Genomic DNA, 23,798 nt, shown 5'->3' with positions numbered 1-23,798 from the left:
GAGTGGACCTAGCCCCTTGCTGTCCCCTCACCAGGGGCACTGCAGCCATGCACAGGCCACCCAGCTGCATCCCCTCCATGATCCCACTCACCATCGGTCCTGCCCCGGCCCCTGCACCGACAAGGAGAGGCCCCAGCACCTTGGCCCAGCTGGAGCTGCAGGTGCTTCCACACGAGGGCCTGACCATGGGTGTGGCTTAGGGGCTTCCCACCCACCCCTTGGGTGCCCCTCAGGCCCCTCTGCTCAGGGACCCCCGCCAGGTGTCAGAGATCCCAGGATTCCCCCAGGGACTGTGTTGGCCTCGTCCACCCCTCCAGGGCCCTGGTAGGAATCACAGGCTTGACCTCACTGGCCAGAGCCTCCAAGAGCCGCCTCAGGAAGGGGCACCCCATCGGGGAATCTGTGCAGCCCGGCTCTCACAGTGAAGGCAGCCAGTCCCTTTCAGGGACACGCTCCTGTGACTAGCGGATGGGTCTGGAGGGTCCCAACAAAGGAGGGTGGGGGCTGGAGTCAGAGAGAGAGGCCACCTGAAGGCTGGGAAGAGCCAGCCCCCAACTGGTGAACAAGATGGAAACTGAGGCCCAAAGAGAGGCGGGGCCTTCCATGCAGAAAAGCCCAGCCTAGAGTCCCCAGGAGGCTCCTCGGTGGCCAGGGCCTCTGAGGCCAGGTGCGACCACAATGCTAAACACTCAGCCCTGCCCAGAGCCCCCACCGGGGTCCCAGGACAGCACTGCACCAGGTGCACCGGGGAGGGACCCCTGCCTCCCTGGAGTGCCCGGGCCTGACCTGGCCCCGTTGGCTGGCAGTGGAGTTGGGGCGCAGTTGCCAAGCTCTCCTCCCTCTCGGCCTGGATCTGCCGTCAAAGACGCCTACCGTGCGTGGCACGTGCACCCGGACGTCGGCGCTGTCCAGCGGGGAGTGGCTGCCCTCCCGGGGCCTCCTCTCAGCGTCCGGGCCTTCCTGGTACTTCCTGCTCCTCACGGGGAGGGGTAGCGAGTCCCTGCTGGGCCCCCGCCAGTCCCCTGAATGGTGGCTGTCTCCATTCTGCTCCTGGGGAGGGGTAAGGCTGGCTGTGCATGGCCTGGGCAATTGTGAACCAATGTCCCCATCCCAGGACCCTGAAGGGAAGGCCAGGCCGCCTCCATTTCATGGATGCACACCGTAGGTGCCCAGTACCCAGAGAGGAGGAGAGGACTGGGGCTGTGGGCCCTTGGCTGGGGCCGGGAGAGGCAGGGTGGGGTGTTTGAGGGCCAGTGGCCCCCCCAAATGTCAGCCGGCTTATACCAGCAATGACAGTGACTGTGGGCGTCTTTGGGTCTCGTCCCCACAGCAGAACCCTGACGGCCATCCACAACTGAACACAGGCCACACCAGAGGAACCAGAGGCTCAGAGAGGTCAGGCTGCTGGCCCAGGCCACACAGCACCCATTGCCGGCAGGCACAGGGCCAGCCCAGGGCCCTATGCCAGGCAGCCCCCGAATCTGTCTGTGTGGGTTTGCTGAACCCCAGCCAGTGTCTGCACCTGCAGCAGCTGTCCCCGCTTTGGGTCAGAGTCTGAGAGAGCAGGGAGCAGGCAGGAGTGGGTGCCCGTCTGTGGGCTCCCGAGGGTGTGGTGGCATAGCAGCTGGGTGGAGTATGGGGGCCTGAAATGTGTGCAGACCACGCCTCGCCTGGGGCACAGCTGGCCAGACGCTGAGGGACATGGGTGAGCAGGTGGCAGATGGGCCATGCAGGGCATCAGGCCGAGGAGGGCACATTTATCTCCCAGCAGACAGGGGCTGAGGTGGGTGGCGGTGGCTCTGCCTCATTAACCCCGCTGCCCATGCTCTGGCAGCGGCTGTGCTGACATCGGTCCCATGTCCCTGGCTCACCCGCTCCAGGGGGAGTCTCAGCAGGTCCCAGGTCTCCGCGCTCAGCCTCTGCGTCCTCTTGGGTCTGGCCCCTGAAGACAGAGGGACCCGGTCAGCCCAGCACCACCCTGGCACCTCGCATTGGGTGGGCCAGGCCAGAGTCTCTGAGGGGCCAAGGACCAGCCCGGCCATGGCTTTCTGACAGCCAGCGCCCCTTGTGGAGGCGAGTGCCATGTCTGAGTGTCCTCTGCATCTCCCCGACTGTACTGTCAGAGTCAAAGGGGACAGGTGTCGAGAGGGGGCGCATCCTGGCTGGGGCCAGGTGGGGTCTGGCTTTGGCTCCCTGTGCTGGAAGGGCCTGGCTCTGGACAGGCCTCTCCCCCACCACACACAGGGCCTCCCCCATCAGTCCTACTGTTCCCTCTGCCTGGACACCCTTCCTGTGGCCCCTGGCCACCTCTGTGAGGCCACCCAATCCCCCCTCCTGAGGGTGCATCATGCTGTGCCCCGGAGGCAGGTGGGGCGGGCCTGTGGGTCCACTCCCAGCTCACTGCGGGCAGCCCAGGCCAGGGTCGGGGACGCAAAGGCCTCAGATGAATCCCCCAGACCAGCTCTGCCGTGGGACCTTCCCCGGGCTCCTGTCCATCCCTCCTGGCCCGGGGCTCACCCTACTGGCCGTGTCTCCACCCAAGGGACCCCCATCCCCTCTAGCCGCAGTGGGGTGGTGCGGCACAGCTGCCTGACCCAACACTGGCCAGCTGCAGACTCAGCGGAGCCACCAGTGCCTGTCCCGGGCCCCCAGGAAGCCCCACAGCCAGGCCCACCTTCAAGCCTCAGTCCCAACACGGCCCTGGCAGAGACGGGTGTCGCTCAGCCCTGCGGGGCCCGAAAGGATTTCGGAGTTTGGGAGAGTGGGCCCTACCTCAGCCCAGCCGCTCCCTGAGCACTCTCAGGAGCCTGTATCCAGGGCACAACAGACCTGGCAGATCAGAAATGAGGTGGCGAACGGAAAAATGGGATGGAATCCGGAAAGTGGGGAACGTCCTCAACCAGGCAAGAAGCCCTGTGGGAAGGGCCTGATGCTGTGGCTGAGAGCCAGGGTCTGCGGGCGCTTCCCTGAGGAGGCGGCGGGACGGACAGGGGCACAGCCACTGTGGAAAGGGCAGCAGAACGTTCTAGGCAGAGGGGACAACGGCGGAACGAGGCTGACACTGAGGACCGTGTCTCTGCTGTCCCTACGCCTGGCACATCTCCAGGGAGACTCTCGCAGCCGGGAGGACCCTCGTCCTCCTCCCTGCTCACCCACAGCTCCCAGCCCCCTATGCCCACCCTTACCCAGTCTTCCTGGGAACCAAGTGTTCCTCCACCCGTGGACACACTGGACACGGGCTGTGCCCAGGAGCCCTGCGCACACCCAGTGTGAGTCCGAGGGTGGGGCCAGAACCAGCCCTGGCATCAGTGGGCACTCTGAGAATCCAGTCCTGGCACCTCCAGACCATCAGACTTGGCCCCATTACTACGCCTCAGAGCTCAGCGCCCTCCTCATCAGACTGCGCCGGCATGGATGGGCCAGGCCGGGCAGTTCCCCTCCGCACTCATCCCCCCGAGAGGCTCAGCTCCTAAAGTGAAGCTGCTTGGTGGCTGCCTGCGTCAGGCAGATGTGGGGGGGCAGGCCCAGACACCCCCTTACCCTGTCCAGGCCCCACTGCATCAGGGGGCACAGCCACCAGGGCTGGGGCACTCGTCAAAGTTAGCAGCATGAATGGCCAAGCAGGGTGCCGGGGCCTCAGGTGCACCCGGACCCCACCGTTAGCCCTGGGTTCTGGGCCCTGCCGGGGAACACAACATCCACAGAGGGAGAGAGCCGGCTCAGGCGGGCAGTCACTCAGTCATTTCAGGCACTGGGCCCCACACACAGCCCCTCCCAGCCTCACCTGCACAGCTGAGTCACTCAGCCAACATCCCCCTGACCCCAGCCTCAGCAGGGCCCTGATTTAAATATGAGCCTGGCCCAGACCATGAGGGAGGGAGGAAATGGGCCCAAGTGTCAGGGTCTCTCAGGGTCTCCCTTACAGGCCCACGCTGCGGATGAGAACAGGCCTGGGTCTTGCTGGGGGGCTGCTGTCTGAGCATTGTGCCACCAAATGGAGTCCAAGCCTCCACCCCCAACTGGGAAGGGGGTCCTGCTGCCACCTAGTGAATGGCGGTGATGAGGATGCACTGGGGGATTCAGACGGCTAAGAAGGCACCTGATGGACAGCAAGGTGCTACCTATGGGGCAGAGGGGAGCCCCTGGCCCGGCCTGGCTGCTAGCAGCCCCTTCCTGAGTCTGTCCATGTGACCCGTTTAAATGGTGAGCATCCTAAACGCAGCTGGGGGGAAGGGGACAGGAGCAGAGGGAGCCGAGGACTTGGGGGCCCAGGCTGGTCTTCCGCCTCCAGCCCGCTGGCCCCAGACCAGCCCACGGCGAATGCCTACAGCTTCATGAGAGCTGGGCAGGGATTGGGAACTGGCTGAGTGTGGGCTGTGCGCTTCCCTGGCCTGGCCTCTGGGCTCCGAGGACACACCCTGAGCTCCTGCTCTCCAGGGGCCTGGGATGGAAACCTGTGCGGCCAGAGGCACACGTGGGGCCCATCAGGGGCCTGAGCAGGACACCGGGACCTGGGGCCGTCCACTGCTCCTCCCACTCCCAACACAAACGCCCCGGGCGGGGCTCCCATCGCCACCCTGTGGCCACAGTGGTCAGGGGGATCAGGGTTAGCTCCGGCACGTTCAGGATCCGGCCAGGCACTGAGGTGGAGCCGCCCCAGCCTTGGGTGGTGCAGCCTGAAGGGACAGAATGGGGCTGGGGACGACGGCCTGTTTTCTGAAGGGCTACCAGCTGCCCACCCCCACCCAGATGAGCAAGGTAGCTCTGAGAACAGCTGCTGACCCCACACAGTTCGGGGCCTGCTCCCCACACCATGGAAATGACAGAGGAGCACGTCTGTGCTGGGGCGGGCTCTTCACTTACCACACCCAGCGAGAGCCCCGCTCCGTCTCCCGGTGTGCACTGCCTGAGGGCCTGGCTCTCCCTCTGCCGCCCCCCAGTGCCGTGGGGGCTAAGTTGGTTTCCCCACCGCATCCTCCGGGTCCTGGGCCCGGCACAGCTGCTTCTGCCAGGCCTGGCCCTCCACCAGGACGCCGCATGGATGGGCCCTGGCTGCAGCAGCGGCTGAAATGCCCTTCTGAGACACAGCCTGCGTCTGGCCCCAGGGCGGGCGCCCTCATGGCCAGGCACGGACGGTGGGCGGAAGGCCTGCTGCACCCGGCTCAACGCACCCTCTGTCTGCAGAGTCGGCTGAGGCGTTGAGTGTGAGTCCAATGCCCTTGGCTGAGCTGCCCAGACAGGCCCGGCCCACTGGCTTGGCTTCCTGTCTCTCCCGCCTGCGAGGGCAACGTTTGGAAACTTCTCCCAGCACCGCTCCATGGCCACCCGATGCTGACCGTCACACTGTCATCATCATTTCTGTCCTCACCCAGCTCCAGACGTTAATGTGCAATGGCCAACTCAAGCCCATCGAGCATCTTGGTGCCCCCTGTGCCTGCCGGACCCCTCAGGGCAGCACCCGCCCCGCCAGCTTGGCTCAGAGCTCAGCAACCCCGATTTTCAGCTGCCCACGGTTCCTTCATGCCCACCTCTGGTCTGAAATCCAGTCTGTCCCCGCCTCACTGCAGATCCAGAGTCCCACCCCTCCTCACCTCCCAGGAGCCGGATCACCTGCCCCTCACCTGCCTGCTGCCCCAGACTTGCCCCTAAGTCCCCTCTCCATGCAAGGACCATGGGGGTGGTAAGGGCTGGCCTAGGCCTTGCCCCTTCTCTGCTGGGTTCTGAGGGCCCCGCCCCATCGGGGAGGGGGTCTCGCACAAGGGCCCACGAGGCCCTCCCTTCTTCGGCCAAGGCCCTCTCCTTGCTCCATCAGCTCCAGACAGTCTCCCTGTCCCTTCACCTACCAGGCTGGCCCCTGCCTCAGGCCCTTTGCACAGGCTGTTATCTCTGCCCAGACTGCTGTTCCTCCGTCTAAGCTGGCGGCTCACTTCTCTCTGACTTCCAGTCTTCGCTGGAGCATCATGATCAAAGCCCTAACTCCCCATGGGATGGTGTTAGGAGGTCCTGAGGTTTACATGAGGTCATGACAATGGAGCCCCATAATGACAAGTGGCCTTAAGAGAAGCCACCAGTGTTCTCAAGCTCCCCCTTCTTCCTCGCTGTCTCTGCTATGTGAGGACACAACAAGAAAGCGCCGTCTGCCAGCCCGGAAGAGGCTCTCACCAGCGCCCGAGCACACGGCACCCAAACCCTGGCCTTCTGGCCTCCAGAGCCATGAGGAGGAAATGTCTGCTGTTGCTGCCCCGGCCTGCAGTGCTTTGTGAGGGCAGTCGGAAGGGACGATGATGGTCACCTCCTGAAGCTGCTGCAGCCTGCTTCCCCTGTTCCTGTCCGCGCCTCCCCCGCTCCTGTCTGTGCCCCACCCCGCTCCTGTCCGCTTCTCCCCCAGCTCCTGTCCGCGCCTCCCCCGCTCCTGTCCGCGCCTCCCCCGCTCCTGTCTGCGCCTCCCCCGTTCCTGTCCGCACCTCCCTGTTGGGCTTTTCTTTCTCCCAAAGCTCATCCCATGTGGCTCGCTCCTGGGCTCCCCGTTCCTCACCTATCAGCTGCTGGACGCGGCTCAGCAGTCTTGGTGCCAGTGAGGGCCCCAGCAGTGCCTGGTACACGGCAGGAGCCTGGTGACCGAGCAGCGGGCATTTACTGTCTATCTGCTGCGTGCGGGACCCTGTGTGCCATTTCCCACACACTGTCCCCTCTGGGCCCTCTTAGGCGCACGGACGGAGGGTGCATCCTCCATCCCGGCGGCTGCCCAAGGGCCACTGGGCTGCTGGAACAGGCGGATGGTGCTGCAGCCACACCTGCCTCGTCCACCCAGGGCCTGAACGTAACAGGCTTATGGGCCCTCAGGCTCGCTGGCCTCTCACCCCTGCCAAGCTCTGTTCCCAGCACTACTGATGGGCCCGTTCCCCAGATGGGGACACTGAGGCACAAGTGGGTCAAGTCACTTGATCAGCTGGTCAGGGCTGGAGCCCACAGCCTAAACTGTAGGGGATGTTATGCCATGCACATCCCTGACCCCAAGGCCACTCGTTGGGACATTCAGGGGACTTCTCCCAGGAAGGCTGGTGGCATGCTCCCCCAGTAACTCTTGTGTACCGTGCTCACAACGCCCTGAGCAGGGCCCAGACGGTGGAGGGCTGAGGAGCACGGTCAGCAGGGCCGAGGGCAGTCGCACATCCTGTGGGACAGGCAGGGCCATCGGGGACAGGCCAAGGGCAGGGGGCGGTCCTGCAGGGCTCAGGGCCGGCTCCCTCCTCCCAACATGCCAATCATGCTGCCCGCACCAAGAGTGGCAGCAGAGCCTCCGTCCTGCCTGGCACCCTTGCTGGGGTGGGGGGTGGGCAGCCCAGGAGCAAGTGTGGGAGGCCTGGGCCTGTGCCCTCTGGCCAGGGAGGCGGGGGCTGGTTGCTGTTAGGGTCTCATAGAGGCCACTCACCCAGAGGAGCTGGACAAGGGCAGTGGCTGGCAGGGTGGTGACCCCCAGACACACTTCTGGGGCTTCTCTGCTGGCTGGGGAGGGGCCGGCAGAGGGCAGTGAGATTAAGACGCTGACTGAGCCGCGCCAAGGCTCCTTGTCCTCCAGCCGCACGTAAGTCTCCTTGTGTTTATCAACCGGACACCAAACCCACCAGCCTCTGCCACGCCCACCGCCCCCATGGACCACGCCCACAACAGCAAGGCCACGTCCCCGCCGGGCTGAAGCCCCACCTCCAGACGACTTCCTCATCCCTGCCCACACCCCGCTGGGCAGCGCCCTCCTGTGCCCCCAGCCCTGGCGCCCCCTCCGCACGGCCAGGCTCTAGCGCGGCTCTGCACCCCCCTCCCCTCCCGCAGCTCGCAGATCCACCCCGCTCTCCGCACCTGCCGAATGGGGAGGCTGCGTGGGTCCTTCCGTGGCGCCCCCAACCCGCAACGCCGGGTCCAGACTCCCGGCCTCAAGGCCCTGTCCCTGCCAGGCTCAGCTGAGCCGGGGTCTCACCCAGGGCCGCCCAGGCTCTAGGTGTGCAGCCTGCCTCCCATAGCGGCAGCCGGGCGGCGGCCCCAGCCAGGCTGCCGGGCTGCCCTGGGCGGGGAGGAGGACCCTTCCCCAGCCCTGGGGGAGGAGGCATCCGGCCGGCTGGAAGGGGTCCCGCACTCCGGGCGGCACAGAGGAGCCAGAGAGGGACAGAAGCTGCATTGTTCCAGCGTCCTCCCACTCCGGCCCCCCTCTTCCTTGGCTCCAAGAAAGAAAACGTCGGGAGGACCCAGAGCCGCAGCCTCCGCGGAGCCTTTCCAGAGCTGCTCCCAGCCCTGCTGCCAGTTGCTGCTGGGGTCCCAGATGGTGGCAGTGCCGAGCCAGGGACACAGGAGGGGTACTAGGGGTGCCGCAGGAGCTCTCGGCAGAGCTCCCCACCCTTAGGAAACCCCGGCCATGGGTAGAAATAGGCCTGGACATCCTGGGGGGCACATTCCAGCCCAACCCCTACCCACCCACTGCCATCAGTCACAGCACCTTGTCCCACGGACTCGCTGAGGGCCCCAGAGCCTCTGCTCCTTCCTCTGTCTTCAGCCTCTGCGGTGGCTGACATGCACCCCCAATTTCCCAGGAGAGGTCATCGTCAGAAACCCATGAGCACCGTGGCACAAAAACCCAGGGGATGGCTGGGCACGGTGGCTCACGCCTATAATCCCAGCACTTCTGGAAGCCGAGATGGGAGGATTGCTTGAGGCTGGGAGTTTGACACTGGCCTGGGCAACATAGTGAGGCCCTATCTCTATAAAAACATTTAATTATTAAAAATAAAATAAGAAAAAGAAACTCCAGCAGCCCAGCACCACATCCAAGCCTGGTGTTCCCAGCCTGGTCCTTAGCAGGCCTGGGGGGCACCAGGTACGTTCTGGGAGGCAGGCATCCGTTCTCGGGGGCTGGCAAACTCAAGACCTTTGGGAGTGGGGGACACATGGGTGGGGGACACAGCTGCTCCCCCCAAGCCTGCCCCTCACCCACCTGCCAGCCACCTCAGGAAGTCGGCCCAACCTGGCACCACCCCCCTGGCACCTATTAGTCTTTTCGCTTTGCAGGGGATGTTCTGTCCTCTGTCTGCAGCACTGCTGACTGGCATGGGACGACCAGCGGTCCATGAATGAGGTCACCACGGTGGCCTCGCATGGCCTTGGGCCTTGCCTGATTACTGCCCCGGGCACATAGGGCTCCCACAGCCCAGCCCAGCCCAGCCCAGCCCAGCCCTCTGGCTGATGCCCTCTCGCCTCCCAGCAGCCCTCTCCTACTTGGGTCTGAGGACAGAAGCCCTCCCTGCACCGAGTGCTCCAGGGGCAGGTGGGGGTGGAGGCCCTGGAGCAGCCAGTGGGGCAACAGGCGACCACCTCCTGTCCTTCATCCAGCAGCCCTGCGGGGCCACTCAGGATGCGGGTGGGAGGGGCTCAGGGTGAACCTCAGGCCTGTGCTGTCCCTGAGGCCAAGAAGAACTGGCTTGTAGGCGCCATTTTCTGGCGGCTGCCACCTCAGCCATGCTGGCCTGGCCTCTACCCCACCCCTCCGCAGCTCCTGATGCGGTCCGTGCCTGTGGGGAACAAGACCCCCCCACAACCCTGGAACTCACCCTGGGCCTCATAGCCGGCCAGGTCAGGCTTCTCTGAGGCTGCCGGGCTGGTCAGGCGGCCGAGCACCAGCTGCAGCTGTGCCACGTTCATGCGGGCCGTGAGCTCCCCATGGCGGTCCCCGATCTGTGGCGAGTGGGGTGGCAGAGCGGGCAGGTGTGGCTGGGGGCCCTGCTGTGGGCTCCACGGGGACCTTAATGGCCCCCAGTACACCCGTCCCTGACCTTCTGAGTGACCTGAACTGGTCACTGACCCCTGGGCCTCTGAGGGAACCAGGACTCACTGTGGACCCGGAGGTGGAGTCTGGGGGTCTGTCCCTGGGTGAGGTGGTCCCACAGGTCCTCAACAGCCCCTAGTCCACCCCAGAGATGCTCGGGGTCCCAGGCGGTTGGGCCTGTGCCCTCCGGTGCGCGAGGGGCCCGGCCCCGCCCGGCTGCACCTCTCTCAGCCCCTGCCTTGTGCGCCGAGGCTCTGTGGGGGACCCTCCCGGGAACATCCACATCACTCAGGAACTAACTGTTTGCTTAAATCAAGCAGAAGAGACGTGGCATGGGGTTGGAGGGAGGGCCACATGGAGCCCTGGAAGGCCCTGGAGGCTGTAGCCTGCACTCAGAGGGACACGGGGGCTGCCTGCTGGCTGCCAGTGGAGAAGCTCTTCAGACGGGGGCTCTGCTGACCTTCCCATGCTCGCCCCTCTCCACCCTCACCTGGGCACCTGCAGGCCTCCCCACCCGGCCACCTCCTATATGGGTCTATGGTGGTCAGTAGAGGCTGGCACCGTCTTTAGCATGAACAGGCTCGGGGCGTGCAGAGGGAGGTGGCGTGGGAGTGGGTGATGTAAGGACAGGCCGGGAGCCGGGAGGCCCACAGTTCATCTGTGATGTTCCGCCCTGACCACAGTAGGAGGGCGCTGATGGGCGGAGCCCACAGAGACCCTGTGCAACCTCTCCAAGGAGGAGGAGACGCAGCTGCCCAGGAAGGCACCAGCTGGGGGCTGCAGGAAAAACCCCCGGGCACGGTAGACATGTCATCACCAGGCCTCGGAAGGACCAGGCAGCTGCAATGGCCCTGAAAGGATGAGGGGGGCCCAGGCACGCACACGCTCGCTCGGGGCAGAGTGGACCCGGCCCGTCTGGAGTGGGCTGGGCAGTGCCCGGGACTTCTGGGGGCAGGCCTGGCTCACCTCCTGGGAGATCTGCAGGTGCTTCTTGGCGAAGGTCAGGGCCTGCGCTGGGCGCCCCATGGACACGTAGGCATTTCCCAGGCTCCAGCACGCCCGGCCCTCGCCCACTCTGCCAGAGAGGGAGACCAGATTCATACCCGCCCTCTCCAGGCCAGCCGCCAGCCCCAGCCCCTCCCCTGGTGGTCACGGCCCCAGCATGACCCTGGCTTCGAAGGTCATCAGGGGCCCCCAGGCCCAAGGGGCATCGACCGGACGACAGGATAATGCCCCCAGCTGGACCTCCCACAAATTCTGCCACCTTCAAGCATAAGCCCCAATCAGCTCTGCCTTTTTCCCTCCCATTAAAAGGATTAGCGCAGAGTCCAAGCAACCTGGCCTGTGGCCGGCTCTGCCTTTGCGGGCAGTTTCTGGGCCCTTGGCCTCGCTCGCCCCCTGGCGGCCGGCAAGCCTCCTCCCTTGCACTCCCTCCACCCTTAGAGGCACCCCCCAAGTCACTGGGTGAGGGGGTTGTTTTTATATTGGAGGGAAATGCATCTGACAGGAATTTGGTCATTTTCACGTGGACGATCCACTGGCATTTTGTACATTCATGCTGTGGAACCGGCACCTCTGTCTATTCCAGAACATTCTCATCACCAAGCCACAAAGGAAAACCTTGGGCCACTTTTAAGCCTCCAGGCAGGGCAGCCTTTCAAAAGACCCCTCCTCTCCGCTGCCTGTGAAAGGCCACAGGCCTGTGGCTCTGAGCCCCTTGTTCCGGCCACCACCCACCCCAGACCTGCACACAAGACAGTACTTAGGGGCCTGTGGTTTGCCAGCCTGTCTCTCTCCAGAGAGTGATATTTACATACATACATGGGTGGCGGGGGCAACAGGGTGGCGAATTGAGGGATGGGAGGGGGACCCCACCCGCTTGTGCCAGGGGTCAGTGGCCGGCCCAATGTCCGCACTGTCTGGCTCAGTCCCCACAGTGGCGTTGCCACTCCTGGGTCACAGCATGGTCAGTGGCAGAGCAGGGGATGGGACCCAGGCCACCTCGCCAGGGCCGCGGTAATTCAGCCTGTGGGCCGGGCCGGGTCTGCCCGCCGCGTCTGCGCCCACGCACCTGTCGGCCAGCTCCTGGGCAATGAGCAGGTGCCGCAGGTGGTACTCGGCCGCGCGCTCGTAGTCCTGCAGCAGTGTGTAGGTGTTGCCCAGACTGTAGCAGGCCTGCGCCTCCACTGCCTGGTCCCTGAGCTGCCGAGACAGTTGCAGCGTCTTCCTGTGCAGAGTGGCAGGGTCAGCCCCCAGGAGGAGGGTTCCAGGGTGAGGGGTGGAAGGTAAGAATGGGGACACAGTCTGCCCGATGGTCCCCTGCCCCGGAATCCCACTGGGGCCTCTCTGGGGTCCAGCTTCATCACCACCCTCACATGGCCATAGAGCGGGACTGTTGGCCCCAGGGGGAAGGGGGGTCCTGCCAGGCTCTGGCAAGTTGCCTGACCACCCTGAGCCGCCACCACTCCTCCCCGGAGGACCTGAGACTGCTGTGCCCACTGCTCAGGCTGAGATGGGGTTAAGTTTAGGGCTGGGCACAGGACCCTGTGCTGACAGCCGGGCTCCACCCGGCAGGCGCTGCTCTGTGGCTCAGGCCAGGAGGCAGATGGCCCAGACCTCCCATAGGCCGGCTCCCCGACCGCCTACCTCCCCATGAGCTTTGTCCGTCTGCCCTTCCCGGGGAAGCCTAGAACCCCACCTTGGCTTCTGGGGAGGGGAGGGGAGGCAGTCAGATTCCCAACTTGGGGCGGGCACTTCCTTGGCCTGGCATCCAGCTCCCCCTGGCCTGCTGTCTCCCTGGGAGATTGTGGGGACCACCTACTTGTAGTACTCGGCGGCCACGTCGAAGCGCCCCAGGAAGACGTGGGCGTTCCCCAGGTTGCTGTAGGCCCTCCTCTCGGCTGCCTTGTCTCCAAACTCCTTAGCAATGGCCAGGCGCTGCGGAGACAAACCGGAGGCCAGGTGGTCATGGCGCAGCCCCGGGGCCTGACGTGGGTGGACAGGGGCTGCCTCCCTGCCCAGGTGGCCGGCCAGAGATCTGTGTGTCCGGGTGAGCAGCTAGCAGCTGCAGGACCAAGTGCAGATGAGGCCAGGACTCGGTGGGGCGCGCCTGCTGCCCGGCCATACCACCCTGCCCTTTCAGGGACCGCCAAGAGGGTGGCTCAGCCCTGCCCCTGCAGCAGCCCGGCCCCTCCACCCTGTCACCCTGCCCGGCTCACCTCCTTGTGGAAGGTCGTGGCCTCTGTGAAGTTCCCCAACAAATAGTGGGTGTTGCCCAGGTTGCCGTAGGCCCTGCCCTGCGCCGCACGGTCGCCCAGCTCCTTCACCAGGGACAGGTTCCTCCTGGGGGGCCGAGTGCCTCTGAGCCGTGTCCCTCCCAGCCCATGTCCTCACCCACCCCAGGCTAGAAGAGCTGAGTAGCGGCCTCCATGCGGCCCTCAGGGCCATGCCCAGGAAAGAGGGTGGCTAGGGTAGGCTCCAGGGTCCTCGAGCTCTGAGACCTGGGGCTTGGTCATGTCCCCCAAGTCCCTGACAGGGGCAAGCTCAGGGGAGGGAGCCAGCAGCTGAGAAAGCGGGGGTGGGCGGACCTGGCCGTCACTGCCCTGGGAGCTATCGGGAGGTTTGGGGCTGGGGTCGGGGGTCTGGAAGTGTCTGTGGAGCTCAGAAACGCACAGACCAGCCCCGGTCCCTGGGCTGGCCCTGCCCCACTCACTCGTAGAACTCGGAGGCCTTGCACAGGGTCTCTCGGACATCGGGCGGCAGGTGCCCGGGGTCCTGCGTGGCGTTCGCGGCGTTCCAGGACAGTTGCTTGCCTTTGGCGTGGTACACGTTCCCGATGTTGTAGAGGGCCCTCGCCTCCCCAACCTGCGGGCAGTACGGAGGGTTGGGGGCGTGCCTCCACGGCCCCCCACAGGATGTGCAGAGCCGGCGCACCGGTGTCCTCGCTGTCCCAGCCCTTGACAGCGAGGGCCTTGGGGGCTCCCACTGAGTCACAGACACTAAGGCAGGAGCGGAGGCCTGAGGACGACGGCACACCCGGGAAGCCAGCCTCTGCCCTCCCTCACCGTCCCTCCCTCCTCTGCGGATTGGCGTGGCCAGGGTGCCAGGTCCTCAGCTCTGTCCTCTGATGACCGAGGCTGAAAGCTCCAGCTGGGACCAGATGCTGCGGCCTCAAGCCCCCTTGGCCACCTCCAGCTGTGTGACGGGGGGTAAGTCACGTCCCCCCAGCCTTGGTTTTCTCGCCTCACAGGGCCATGGAGGGAGGTCAGCAAAGCCTGTCTCGGGTCCAGCACAAGCGGAGACGGAGCCACTCTTCCTGCTGTCACCACCGCCATTGAAATCGGCCTCCCACTGCCGCAGCCCAGAGCCACCCCCTGCCTCCCGCTGGGCCCCCCAGGGAGTGAGTGACTGGGGGTGTGGACGGATTCGGGGGGAGGTCACCGAGAGGGGCGGCAGAACTGAGGGTGGAAGGTGGGGGCCTGGGCTGCAGTGTCAGCATGGGCTGGGGGGGCCTGTTTTGGGGGCCCACACTCTCCTGAGTCACTCGGGATCTAGGGGACCGACCTCCCTATCATCCCTCCCATGAGGAGCTGGATGAGTGGTGAGTCACCGGCCCGCCCCTATCCCGGATCTGGACGCAGGTCGGAGCAGGGATGGGAGGCACCCAGCCCCGGATCAAGCCCCCACCTTGTCTCCCTGCTCTTGGGCGATGCTCAGATGCCGCTGGCAGCAGACGGCAGCCTCGTCGAAGCGCCCCAGGACCTTGAGTGTGTTTCCCAGGTTTCCACTGGCCTTGGCCTCCCCCATGCGGTCACCGATGGTCCTGGATGGCAGGGAGGAGTGAGGGGTCAGGCTGAGGACTGGTCAGGCCTCTGGGCCCGGGGGGAGGCTGAGCATGGGGTGGGGTAGCTGGGCCTCAGGGACCAGCATGGAGTGGACAGGAGCCTGCAACCCCTGAGGTGATACTGGGCAGGGGCCCACAGGCCGGGCAAGTGAGGCCCGAGGGCAGCCATGGGTATGGGCTCTGCTGGGCTGTGTCTGGGGCACAGGCTCCTGCCCATCACCACACAGGCTGCACACAGGTGCCAGGAGCTACACACAGGACCTCACGCCTGGGCCTGGGGCAGGGGGCTGGGGTCTGCAGCTGTTAGGATCCGGGGAGGACTTGGGGGGCCTGATGGTGGAGAACTAACTTCCTGCTAACTCATTCAGAGGACGTTTGGGGCATGCCCACCAGACACTGAGCTGGGTGCCGAGGAGCAGGTGTGAGCTCACTGGCCAGTGTGGGAGGGTTGCTCCAAGAAGCTCTGCCCTGCTGAGAGGTCAGGGCAGCTGCAGGGCTGAGGAGGAGGGCGCTGGGCAGGGCTGAGGCAAGGGAAGCGTGCTCCCGTGAGGCACGGCCTGGGGGCTGGACCCGACTGGAGACCCCAAGACCCCAAGGGGCGGCGGGGAGTGGGTTGGGGAGACTGGGGAGTGGATGACACCAGGCAGGAAGGAGGCTGTGAGTGGGAGCTTGGGGTCCATGGGAAAGCAGGGACAGCCCCCAGGGCAGGACCACACCTCACTGAGCAGTGGCCGGGAGTGGGCCCGGGGCCAGGGAAAGGGTGGGGCTCTGAGCCACACAGGATCACAGACAGGCCACACACAGTCACGAGTGCTCACGCACAGCACGCGGGTCACAGCCCAGGCTCTCACACGCAGACACACAGACCCACTCACGCCTGTCAGCTGAAACCCAGCTCCCTGCCGGGGTCCCAGAGCCCTGGCTGCCCTCCAGGTGAGGGCTTCCCCACTGCGTTCCCTTAGACCCTGCTTGCCCTGTCCCCCTCCTCAAACTGTAACTGCTGAGGACAGGAAGCGTCCACCTGCCAGCAGGGCCACCCCCACTCACCCGCCAGCAGGGCCGCCCCACTCACCGCTCCAGCAGGGCCGTCCCCACTCACCCGCCAGCAGGGCCGTCCCCACTCACCGCGCCAGCAGGAGGTCATGCTTGTGGTACTCCAGTGCCCGGCCGTGCTCCTTCAGGTAGAAGTAGGCATTGCCCAGCTGGCTGTAGATGGCACTCAGTGTCTTCAGGTCCTCGGTGCCCACCTGCACAGCGGCCTCAAAGAAGGCCACGCCTGCCTTGAAGTCGCCCGCCTTGCACAGACGCTCGCCCTCCAGCGCCAGCTCCAGGCAGGACGCCTCCATCCTGTGCAGAGGAACTTGGCGTCATGGCCCAGCCCTGGCAAAGTCGCCCCGGGGCCGGAGCACCTCCGTGGCTTCACTACAGATGACGCCCCTGGGTGGGCTAGGGCCCACACCACATCTGTGCTCACAGACCTAAGTGTCTCTTTGGGATACAGGCCTGGAAGCACGTGTGCGGTCCAAGGGCACCCCAGCCAGCACACCTCTGCCAGCACCTCCTGTCCACCCCTTGTGCGGCCAAGGTCAGGAACGCCACTGGGGCAAAGGTGTGAGTTTGTGACCCCGGCAAGACCCTCAGGCCCAGGGGCCGGTGCTGCAGGGGGTGTGGCCCCCATACCCTGCCTTCACCCAAATCCCAGAGGTACGGGCTGCAGGGGCCAGGCACCCTAGCCATCCTCCTGAGCGACCACAGCTGCTGGGAGAGGCCCCCCTAATTCCCACCAAGAACAACTGAGGCTCCCAGACGGTAGTGGGGGCTTGTGAAGGCCACATGGGGGTCGGGTGGGGTGGGGATCTGATCTCGGCTCCTCCCCCACCCCCAAGCTCTCCCAGCCGGGGCCTGGGGATTCAGTCAGCCTCCAAGTCTCCAGGGGAGACCAGTGCTGCGGAGGTGTGGCTGCGGGTTAGCCAGTCCCAGCCCCTCTCCTCCTGGTCCTCCACCCACAGAGCTAAGCGCTTGCCGCTGCCAGCCAGGACAGGCCTGAGAACCCGCTGTTCCCACGTGCTGCCCGCCACCCCCAGCGCTGCTGTGGGAAGATGCAGATGGCGCCCCATCCCAAGATGAACTCCGCCCTGTGAGCGCCACCTAACCCCAAGGGCCAGGCCCTCTTCTGAACACCAACGCCCTGCTTGGCCGTGGTCCCCCACCTTCGAGCAGGGACTTTAGAGAAGAAACCCCTCACCCTGGGCCCTGCACAACCCCCAAGCACCCTGTGTGTCAGCTGCCACCCTAGCCCTGCTCACCGAGGGACCCCCACCCTGGGCCTTGGGGAGCTGCCCTCGGCACTCAGCTGCCGGGGAGGAGTGTGGGGTCACTCCGTGGCTGCCCGGCTCCGCACCTCCCTGCTGCCTGCTCTGGGGCCTGGTGTCCTCCTCCATCCTACTCTTACAGGTCACATGGGCCTCAGGCTGCTGCGCTGCCCCGGGTGGAGGGTTGTGGGGGGGAGGACACACCCAGCAGATGCCATGGGGTGCCCAGTGAGAGCAGGCGGGCCCCCATCTGCAGGGTACCCCCAGAGAGCCACAGAAGACTCAGCAAGGGAGCAGCTTGGGGGGCCCCAGGAGGTGGCAGGCACAGCTGGAGCCCAGGAGGGACCTGATTTCAGAGAAGTGGGGGAAGGGTTCAGCCTCGGCTGCTCGCAGGCCGGCCCCATCATTCCTGTTTGCTTTCTGTTGCTTTCATTTTTCATTTTTAAAACTTATGTTACCGTTATTATTTTTATAGAGACACGGTCTTGCTCTGTTGCCCAGGCTGGAGTGCAGTGGTGCAATCTCGGCTCACTACAGCCTCCATCTCCCAGGATCAAGCCATCCTCCTACCTCAGCCTCCCAAGTATCTGGGACTTCAGGTTTGCACCATCATGCCCAGCTCTTTTTTTCTTTTTTTTTTTTTTTTTTTTGGTAGAGATGGGGGTCTCACTATGTTGCCCAGGCTGGTCTCAAACTCCTGAGCTCAAGTGATCCTCTCACCTCAGGGCCAGGACCTCCCACCCACTACCTGCCAGGCACCTCACAGCCACCTCACCCATCCCTCTGGGAATGGCCATCCAGATGCCACGTGGGTCACAGGAGCCCACCGTGGCCATGACAACCAGCCAAGCCCCATCCTGCAGCCAGCGCCACACACGGGGCTTCCTGATTAAGGCCCACTTGCCCCACCCAGCCACTTGTCAAGTTTACTGCCCCCTCCTTCCAGGCAACGTCGGAGGAGAGGGGCTTCAGGCCTGAGGCCTGGGTGTCTGCGGAGCCCAGACGCTGCTGCTCCGCAGATCTGATTATGGGAGCCACCTCCCGCCTCCCTTCCGGCCGGAGACGTGGCATCCAAGGCTCAAGGCGAAGGAGGCTTCTGGCCTGGGAAGGGCCTGGGCCTAAAAGTCTGGGATGGATGCATGGATTGGCCTCTGTCATTCTGCACCTCCAATCTGGGATCCAGGCAATGCAGCCAGCCACCTGCAGCTGCACCAGGTGGGGTGTCCCCTCCACTCATCCCAAGACAGCCTCCAACCACGCCCTGGCACCCACGTGACCACCCCACCCGCTGCCCGCCGCACCTCTTCCTCTGCAGGTTTCGCATCTTCTGCACGTAGAGCCACAGCTCCAGGCCCACGGGCAGCAGCAGCGGGCGGGGGCGGGGGGCGCCATACACCACCTTGCACACGGCCTTCTCCGCCAAGCTCAGGGCCAGAGGCGGGCCCTCCACAGCAGGAGATGGCATCGCCAGGCCCCAGGCCCTCCTCCCCCAAGCCAGCCCTCGCCCCACCATGGCCACGGGTCCTGGGGGGTGAGCTGGCCTTAGGCTTCCCTGCTCTCTGACCTCCAGGATGGTGGGTTTAAAGCTCGGCGGGGGACCGCCAGTCCTCCAGCAGGTGCTCGGGGGCCTCCCCAAGCCCTGACGTGGATCAAGGGATCAAGGACAGCTCAGAGGCTGGGTCAGCCTCGTCAGCAGCGGGGCGGGGAGCCCGGGGGTAATCCCGTCCAACGTGCTCCTCCAGGGACTGGGACCAGCGGCATTGCCCTCCCGTCAGTCACCCGCCAACTCCTCTGCAAACGCTTATCCAGTTCCCAGCGGAGGCTGCTCTGCCTCAGGACCGGGCTCACTCGGGAGCGCCAGGCACGTTTGTGAATGGAAAGAGGAATGGCGTCCAGAGTGTGTGAGTACCCCCAGCCCAGCACCTCTTCCCCCAGGCCTGGCCCAGGGCTGGGCAAAGCTGGAATTCTGCGCAGCGGTGGTCCCTGGCCACCTCCCGGTTCTCCAGGCCCCTGTGCCTCCTCTGCTCCACCCCTGACCCCACCCGGCCCCCTCCCCAGCCTCCCTGGCACCAGCCCACGGTGCCAGCATGGGGCAGCGGGGGTGGGCTCAGAGTCCTCACCATGCCAGCCCCACGTCTGCCGGGCCCTCTGTGCTCTCCCTCACCTGACTGGCCAAGGTGCGAACAGGGCCCCAGGTCTAACGGGGTCAGGGCCACGTGGGGCCTGGGGGATGCTGCTCCCCAGGTCGTGGGGCTTGGGAGGCATGGACCACGTTCCCCTAGCCTGGCTCCTTTCCTCAAACTTCCCAAGCCCCCAGCGTCCTTCTCAGCTGGGCTCCCAGCTTCTCCAGCCACCTGTGGCCCATGAGGAGGCTGGAACCTGACAGAGGCGGGGGATTGGGGGGGCGGGTCTTATCCCTGAGACGGCCACGGGGTCTGAGCAGAGGCAGGAATCCAAGGACAGGTGGGGGTCTTCAGGCCCTGGGCTCTCTCCTCCTTACCTTGAGGCCTTGTGGGCTCAGGGGTCCTACTCAGGCCGGACCATTTGTCCGCCTTCAGGACAGCTTGGCCAAAGGGGGGGGCAGGACCTAGAATGCCTCTCCCTTGCCCAGTCCTCGTCAACAGACTGAACCCTCAAACCCTCCGTGGTGGCTGGGGTGCCACCACCAAGGCCAGCTCCCAAGGCAGCACTGCAACTCCTACTACCTCCGGCCACCCGAAAGCCGTGTCCCTCAGTCCCAGCCCTGCTAACAGAATTGGCACCTGCCCCTCCCCAAGGCCGTCACCTACATGCTGGCTCCTGAGCAGATGCTGAAGAGACCCTGCTCACAGCTGGCTCTATCTGCCCCATCCCCCAGCCAGACACCCCCAGGGAAAACCACACCGACTCCCCTTCAGTGGCCAGGGGAGGGGAGAGAGTGAGGGGCAGGACCGGGCTGGGAGCACAGCGGGAGCTGGAATCACCGGAGAGGGGACTGAAGGTCACCCAGCTGTAGGAAGCACCTGGGGTCAGGCTTGCCAGGAATTCCTAGGGCCCGTCGCTGCCCAGCGACCCACCAGGGATGGTGCCCAGGACGGGGACAGGGGAGGGAGGAAGGATGGAGTGAGGGTCGGGGGTAGCACGGCCATGTGGCCAGAGAGGTTGCGGGGGGCCCAGTCCACACCTGAGGACGTCCTGTCTGGGAGCTGGTGGCTGCTGCTTGGAGGGCACCCCTAACAGGGTCACCCCAAGGTGGGTGGCTCTGCTGCCCCTTCCCGGCCCCAGCCCCGGGGAGCACTCAGCTGGCCTTAAAGCAGCTGGGAGACCAGGAGACGACCACCCAGGGTTTCCCCACTTTCCAGGGCCTTCTCAGCCACTGGCCTGTCCCCGCCAGGCCTCTTCACCCCAAAGCCCTGCTCTGGGCCAGGGAGCCCCTGGCAAGTGGGCCAGAATTCTGAGCATTAACTGTAGCACCCAGGGCCCTGTCCCCACCGACCCAGCACCCAGGGGCCCGTCCCCACCGACCCAGCACCCGGGGGCCCGTCCCCACCGACCCAGCACCCGGGGCCCCGTCCCCACCGACCCAGCACCCGGGGCCCCGTCCCCACCGACCCAGCACCCGGGGCCCCGTCCCCACCGACCCAGCACCCGGGGCCCCGTCCCCACCGACCCAGCACCCGGGGCCCCGTCCCCACCGACCCAGAACCCAGGTGCCCGTCCCCACCGACCCAGAACCCAGGGGCCCGTCCCCACCGACCCAGCACCCGGGGCCCCGTCCCCACCGACCCAGAACCCAGGGGCCCGTCCCCACCGACCCAGCACCCGGGGCCCCGTCCCCACCGACCCAGCACCCAGGGCCCCGTCCCCACCGACCCAGCACCCAGGGGCCCGTCCCCACCGACCCAGCACCCAGGGCCCCTCAGGGTACCCAGTGGGCTCATGGGCACATTCATGGGCCTCGCTGTCAGTGTGTTTTCCAGGCACAGTTCCCCATTTTAAAAGCTGAAACTCCTCTCTCCAGGAAGGAATGTCAGTGTGGGAAAGCAGTAGACGGGGCAGAGGAGACCTTGGGCCAACCTGGAGCCCCATCCACATTGAGGGACCCCAGTAGAGCCACGCGAGGAGTGCCCACACGGATTCCGCCCACCTCCAGGGCATCCACATGCCCACCGCCCACGCCAGGAGGTGGGCCGCCCCGAGCACGCGGGTTTCAGGAGACAGGAGACTTTTCCGTGTCTTGCTCTCCAGCCCCAGCATGACAGCAAAGGGCCCTCCTGTCCGGCCCGCAGCTTCCACTGGCCCAGAACACCTCTAGGCATCCATGCTCTGAAGCCAGCTCCGACCAGGAACCGCCTGCCCAAACCGGGCTGTGGCTACACGGTGGGGTGCAGACTCCCGGGGAGCCTCATCACAGGCCCTGCTGGAGGGCTTGGCGCGCTTCCCCCAAGTCTGGGCCTGACTCAACCCTGGAGCTCAACTGGACTCCCTGCTTAGGGGGATGCAAGGCTGGGTCTGGGGTCTCTCTGAGTGGTCCCTCTGAGCACTGCCCCTGCCCGGGGCTGGCTCCTGTCTGGCGTGTCCCCAGGGGACCCCAGGCTTCTAGCTGTAGCATGGAGAATGCCCAACTCTGTGGTCAGCTATGCAGGGCTCATCCAAGGCTAAGGTCTTGGACACCAGTCTCTCACAGCTCCACACACACGCTCTCTCACAGCTCCACACACTCACACTCAAACTCACTCCAGCCAGGGCTGCTATCCATCCCCCTCACAGCACAGCCGCCCTGGAGCACATGCGGCCCTGCACAGCCGATCAGATCAGCAGAGGAAACCCTTGAAAATCCTTTAGGGCAGGCCCCTGGCAGCAGCTGCCAGCAAAACCACCCTCACGCCCCTCCCCTGCGTGGGGCCCAGGAGCCAGGCTAGGGGCTCAGTGCTCCATCCAGGACGGCACAATGGGGCTGTGTCTGGGACCAAAGCAGAGAGCAGACCGGAGGCAGCAAGCCCTCTGTCCGCCGTGCCACCACCAGTACCTCATTTCGGGTGCCCCAGGCAGAGGCTTGCTGCTTGGCTGGGGCCAGAGAATCCTTGGGGGCCAGGCTAGGCGCCCGCCGGGATCAGCTGCTGTGACCCCTATCAGGGAGGTCACCAGGTTTTAGGGATGTCCAGAGGACAATAGTGTCCCTCACTCTGGGGAGCCAGGCCTGCCTCTGACGGCTGCCACCCATTCGCAAGCCCCTGCCTGGACCTCACGCTCGTGTGGCTCTGCCTAAGGCCTGGCACCACCCAGCCTTGCTTGGGGCTCCAGGCACCTGCCCGGCTGGGCCCAGGGCACCCCCTGGGGGGACATTGGGAGTCACCAGGCAGGCATGCCACCTGGGGCAGGGCCACCCTGTCATCCCCAAAGGCGTGGGGCACAGAGCCCAGTCACTGGGATCACCCAGGAATGTGCCCGGAGAGTAGATGCCTTTTCAGGCAGGTACACACCCACCTGGCTGGCTCCCTTCCAACCCAGCCGGATCCCACTGGGCTCGTGGAGGGCTGGTGAGGGGCAGAGCCCCATCCATAGCAGCCAGGTCTCTTTGGCCATGATGCCCCTGAGTGCCCCGGGCATGGCAGGGCCAGGCTTGGGAGGGAAGCACCCCACGGTGCCCCTGCCAGGTGCCAGGGGAGTGAGGCTGGAGAAGCTGCCCACCCCGCCTCCAGCCCCCCAGCCCCCCACCCCCTTCCCCTTGGCTTGGGGGAAAGAGGGCTTCAGGGGACGCCCACGCGGGCACACGCCGGGCTGGGCTCGGCCTGGAGGGAGGGGCGCGTCCTCAGCCACGCTGCGCGCCTGCCAGAGCTGCCTTTGTTCCCAACTGCAGCCTCCCCCGCGTCCCGACCCGGCCCGGTCCGGTCCCAGCCCCAGCCCCAGCCCCGGCCCCGGCCCGTCCTACCTGGAGTAGAGGCGCCTGGCGGCCGGGCCCGGGAGCTCGTCGGCCGCGGACGGGGCCGGGCCCGCCATGGGTCGGGGACGCGGGAGCGGGAGCCGGGAGCGCCCCCCGCGCCGTGGCCGTCCGCCCCCTGCCCGCCCTGCTGTCCTCCCTGCTGTCCGCCCTGCTGTCTGCCCTGCTGTCCGCCTGTCCGTCCGCGCCTCGTTCGCCCGTCCTCCCCCGGGGAGGCGCCGAGGAAGTGATGTGCGCGGGGCGCCGCCGCCCCTCCCGCCGCCGTGGCCGTGATGTCACCGCCGCCCGCGCGGGGAGGGGGCGCGGACCGGGCGGCCACCGCCGCGTGCCTCCCTCTGCGGGGGGCGGGGCGGACGCGGGGGGAGGGGCGCCGTGAGGCCGGCAGTCCCCTGGGAGGGGGGAGGGGGGAGGGGGGAGGGGGTGTGGGCCCCCGCCCACCCCACCCCAGGGAATGCAGGGGAGAGGGCCTGGGCCTGGCCTTGCTGCTGGTCCCCTGGGGACTTCTGAGGGCCCGCGGGGGTCCCTGGGTCACAGTGCAGCCACACTGGCCTCTGGGCTCCTTTCATCCACAGGCCGCCTGGTGAGCCCCGCAGCCTCACCCACGTGGGGAGGGGCTGCTGAGGCCTCCTTGCCTTTCTTGGTGGGCGCCCTACGCCTCGGGGGTCCTACCCTCCTCTTCTGTGCAGCCCCAACATGGCTTTGCCCCCTTCTCCAAACTTCTGCCTTGGGCCATGGGGCGCAGGCCGTGGGGATGCTGTCTGCCTGCTTTAGAGAAACCTGGGCACCGATGACAAATACAGGCTCTGCTTGGCCTGAGGGACGGTTGGTAAGCCCCCCACCTCTGAGACCCTGGGTGGCCACATTCCGCTCCCAAGCGCCCCCGGAATGGGGATGCAGCCTGCCCCTTCCTTC

General features: G+C 65.9%; 1 protein-coding gene across 2 annotated transcripts in view; it reads right to left on the bottom strand.

The window, feature by feature from the left end:
- GPSM1 (G protein signaling modulator 1) overlaps window positions 1-23,203 on the bottom strand; it is a 31,654-nt gene extending 8,451 nt beyond the window's left edge. Inside the window, exons 1-11 of one of the 2 annotated variants that reach the window (XM_063696869.1) lie at window positions 22,878-23,203; window positions 15,780-16,001; window positions 14,498-14,633; window positions 13,524-13,675; window positions 13,030-13,153; window positions 12,633-12,748; window positions 11,883-12,038; window positions 10,778-10,886; window positions 9,597-9,720; window positions 1,872-1,942; window positions 874-1,050 (exon numbers count right to left, since the gene is read on the bottom strand). In XM_063696869.1, coding sequence (XP_063552939.1) covers window positions 874-1,050; window positions 1,872-1,942; window positions 9,597-9,720; window positions 10,778-10,886; window positions 11,883-12,038; window positions 12,633-12,748; window positions 13,030-13,153; window positions 13,524-13,675; window positions 14,498-14,633; window positions 15,780-16,001; window positions 22,878-22,945 — 1,455 coding nt within the window. In that variant the 5' untranslated portion in view covers window positions 22,946-23,203. The remainder of the gene's footprint in view (window positions 1-873; window positions 1,051-1,871; window positions 1,943-9,596; window positions 9,721-10,777; window positions 10,887-11,882; window positions 12,039-12,632; window positions 12,749-13,029; window positions 13,154-13,523; window positions 13,676-14,497; window positions 14,634-15,779; window positions 16,002-22,877) is intronic. The other variant, XM_055350122.2, reaches the window with a different exon arrangement.
- Between the last annotated feature and the right edge of the window lie 595 nt (window positions 23,204-23,798).

This window comes from Gorilla gorilla, chromosome 13 (genome assembly GCF_029281585.2).
Source record: "Gorilla gorilla gorilla isolate KB3781 chromosome 13, NHGRI_mGorGor1-v2.1_pri, whole genome shotgun sequence".
NCBI classification, from domain to species: Eukaryota; Metazoa; Chordata; class Mammalia; order Primates; family Hominidae; genus Gorilla; species Gorilla gorilla.
Note: the sequence above shows the minus strand (reverse complement) of the source record. Positions and strands in the feature narration are given on the sequence as shown.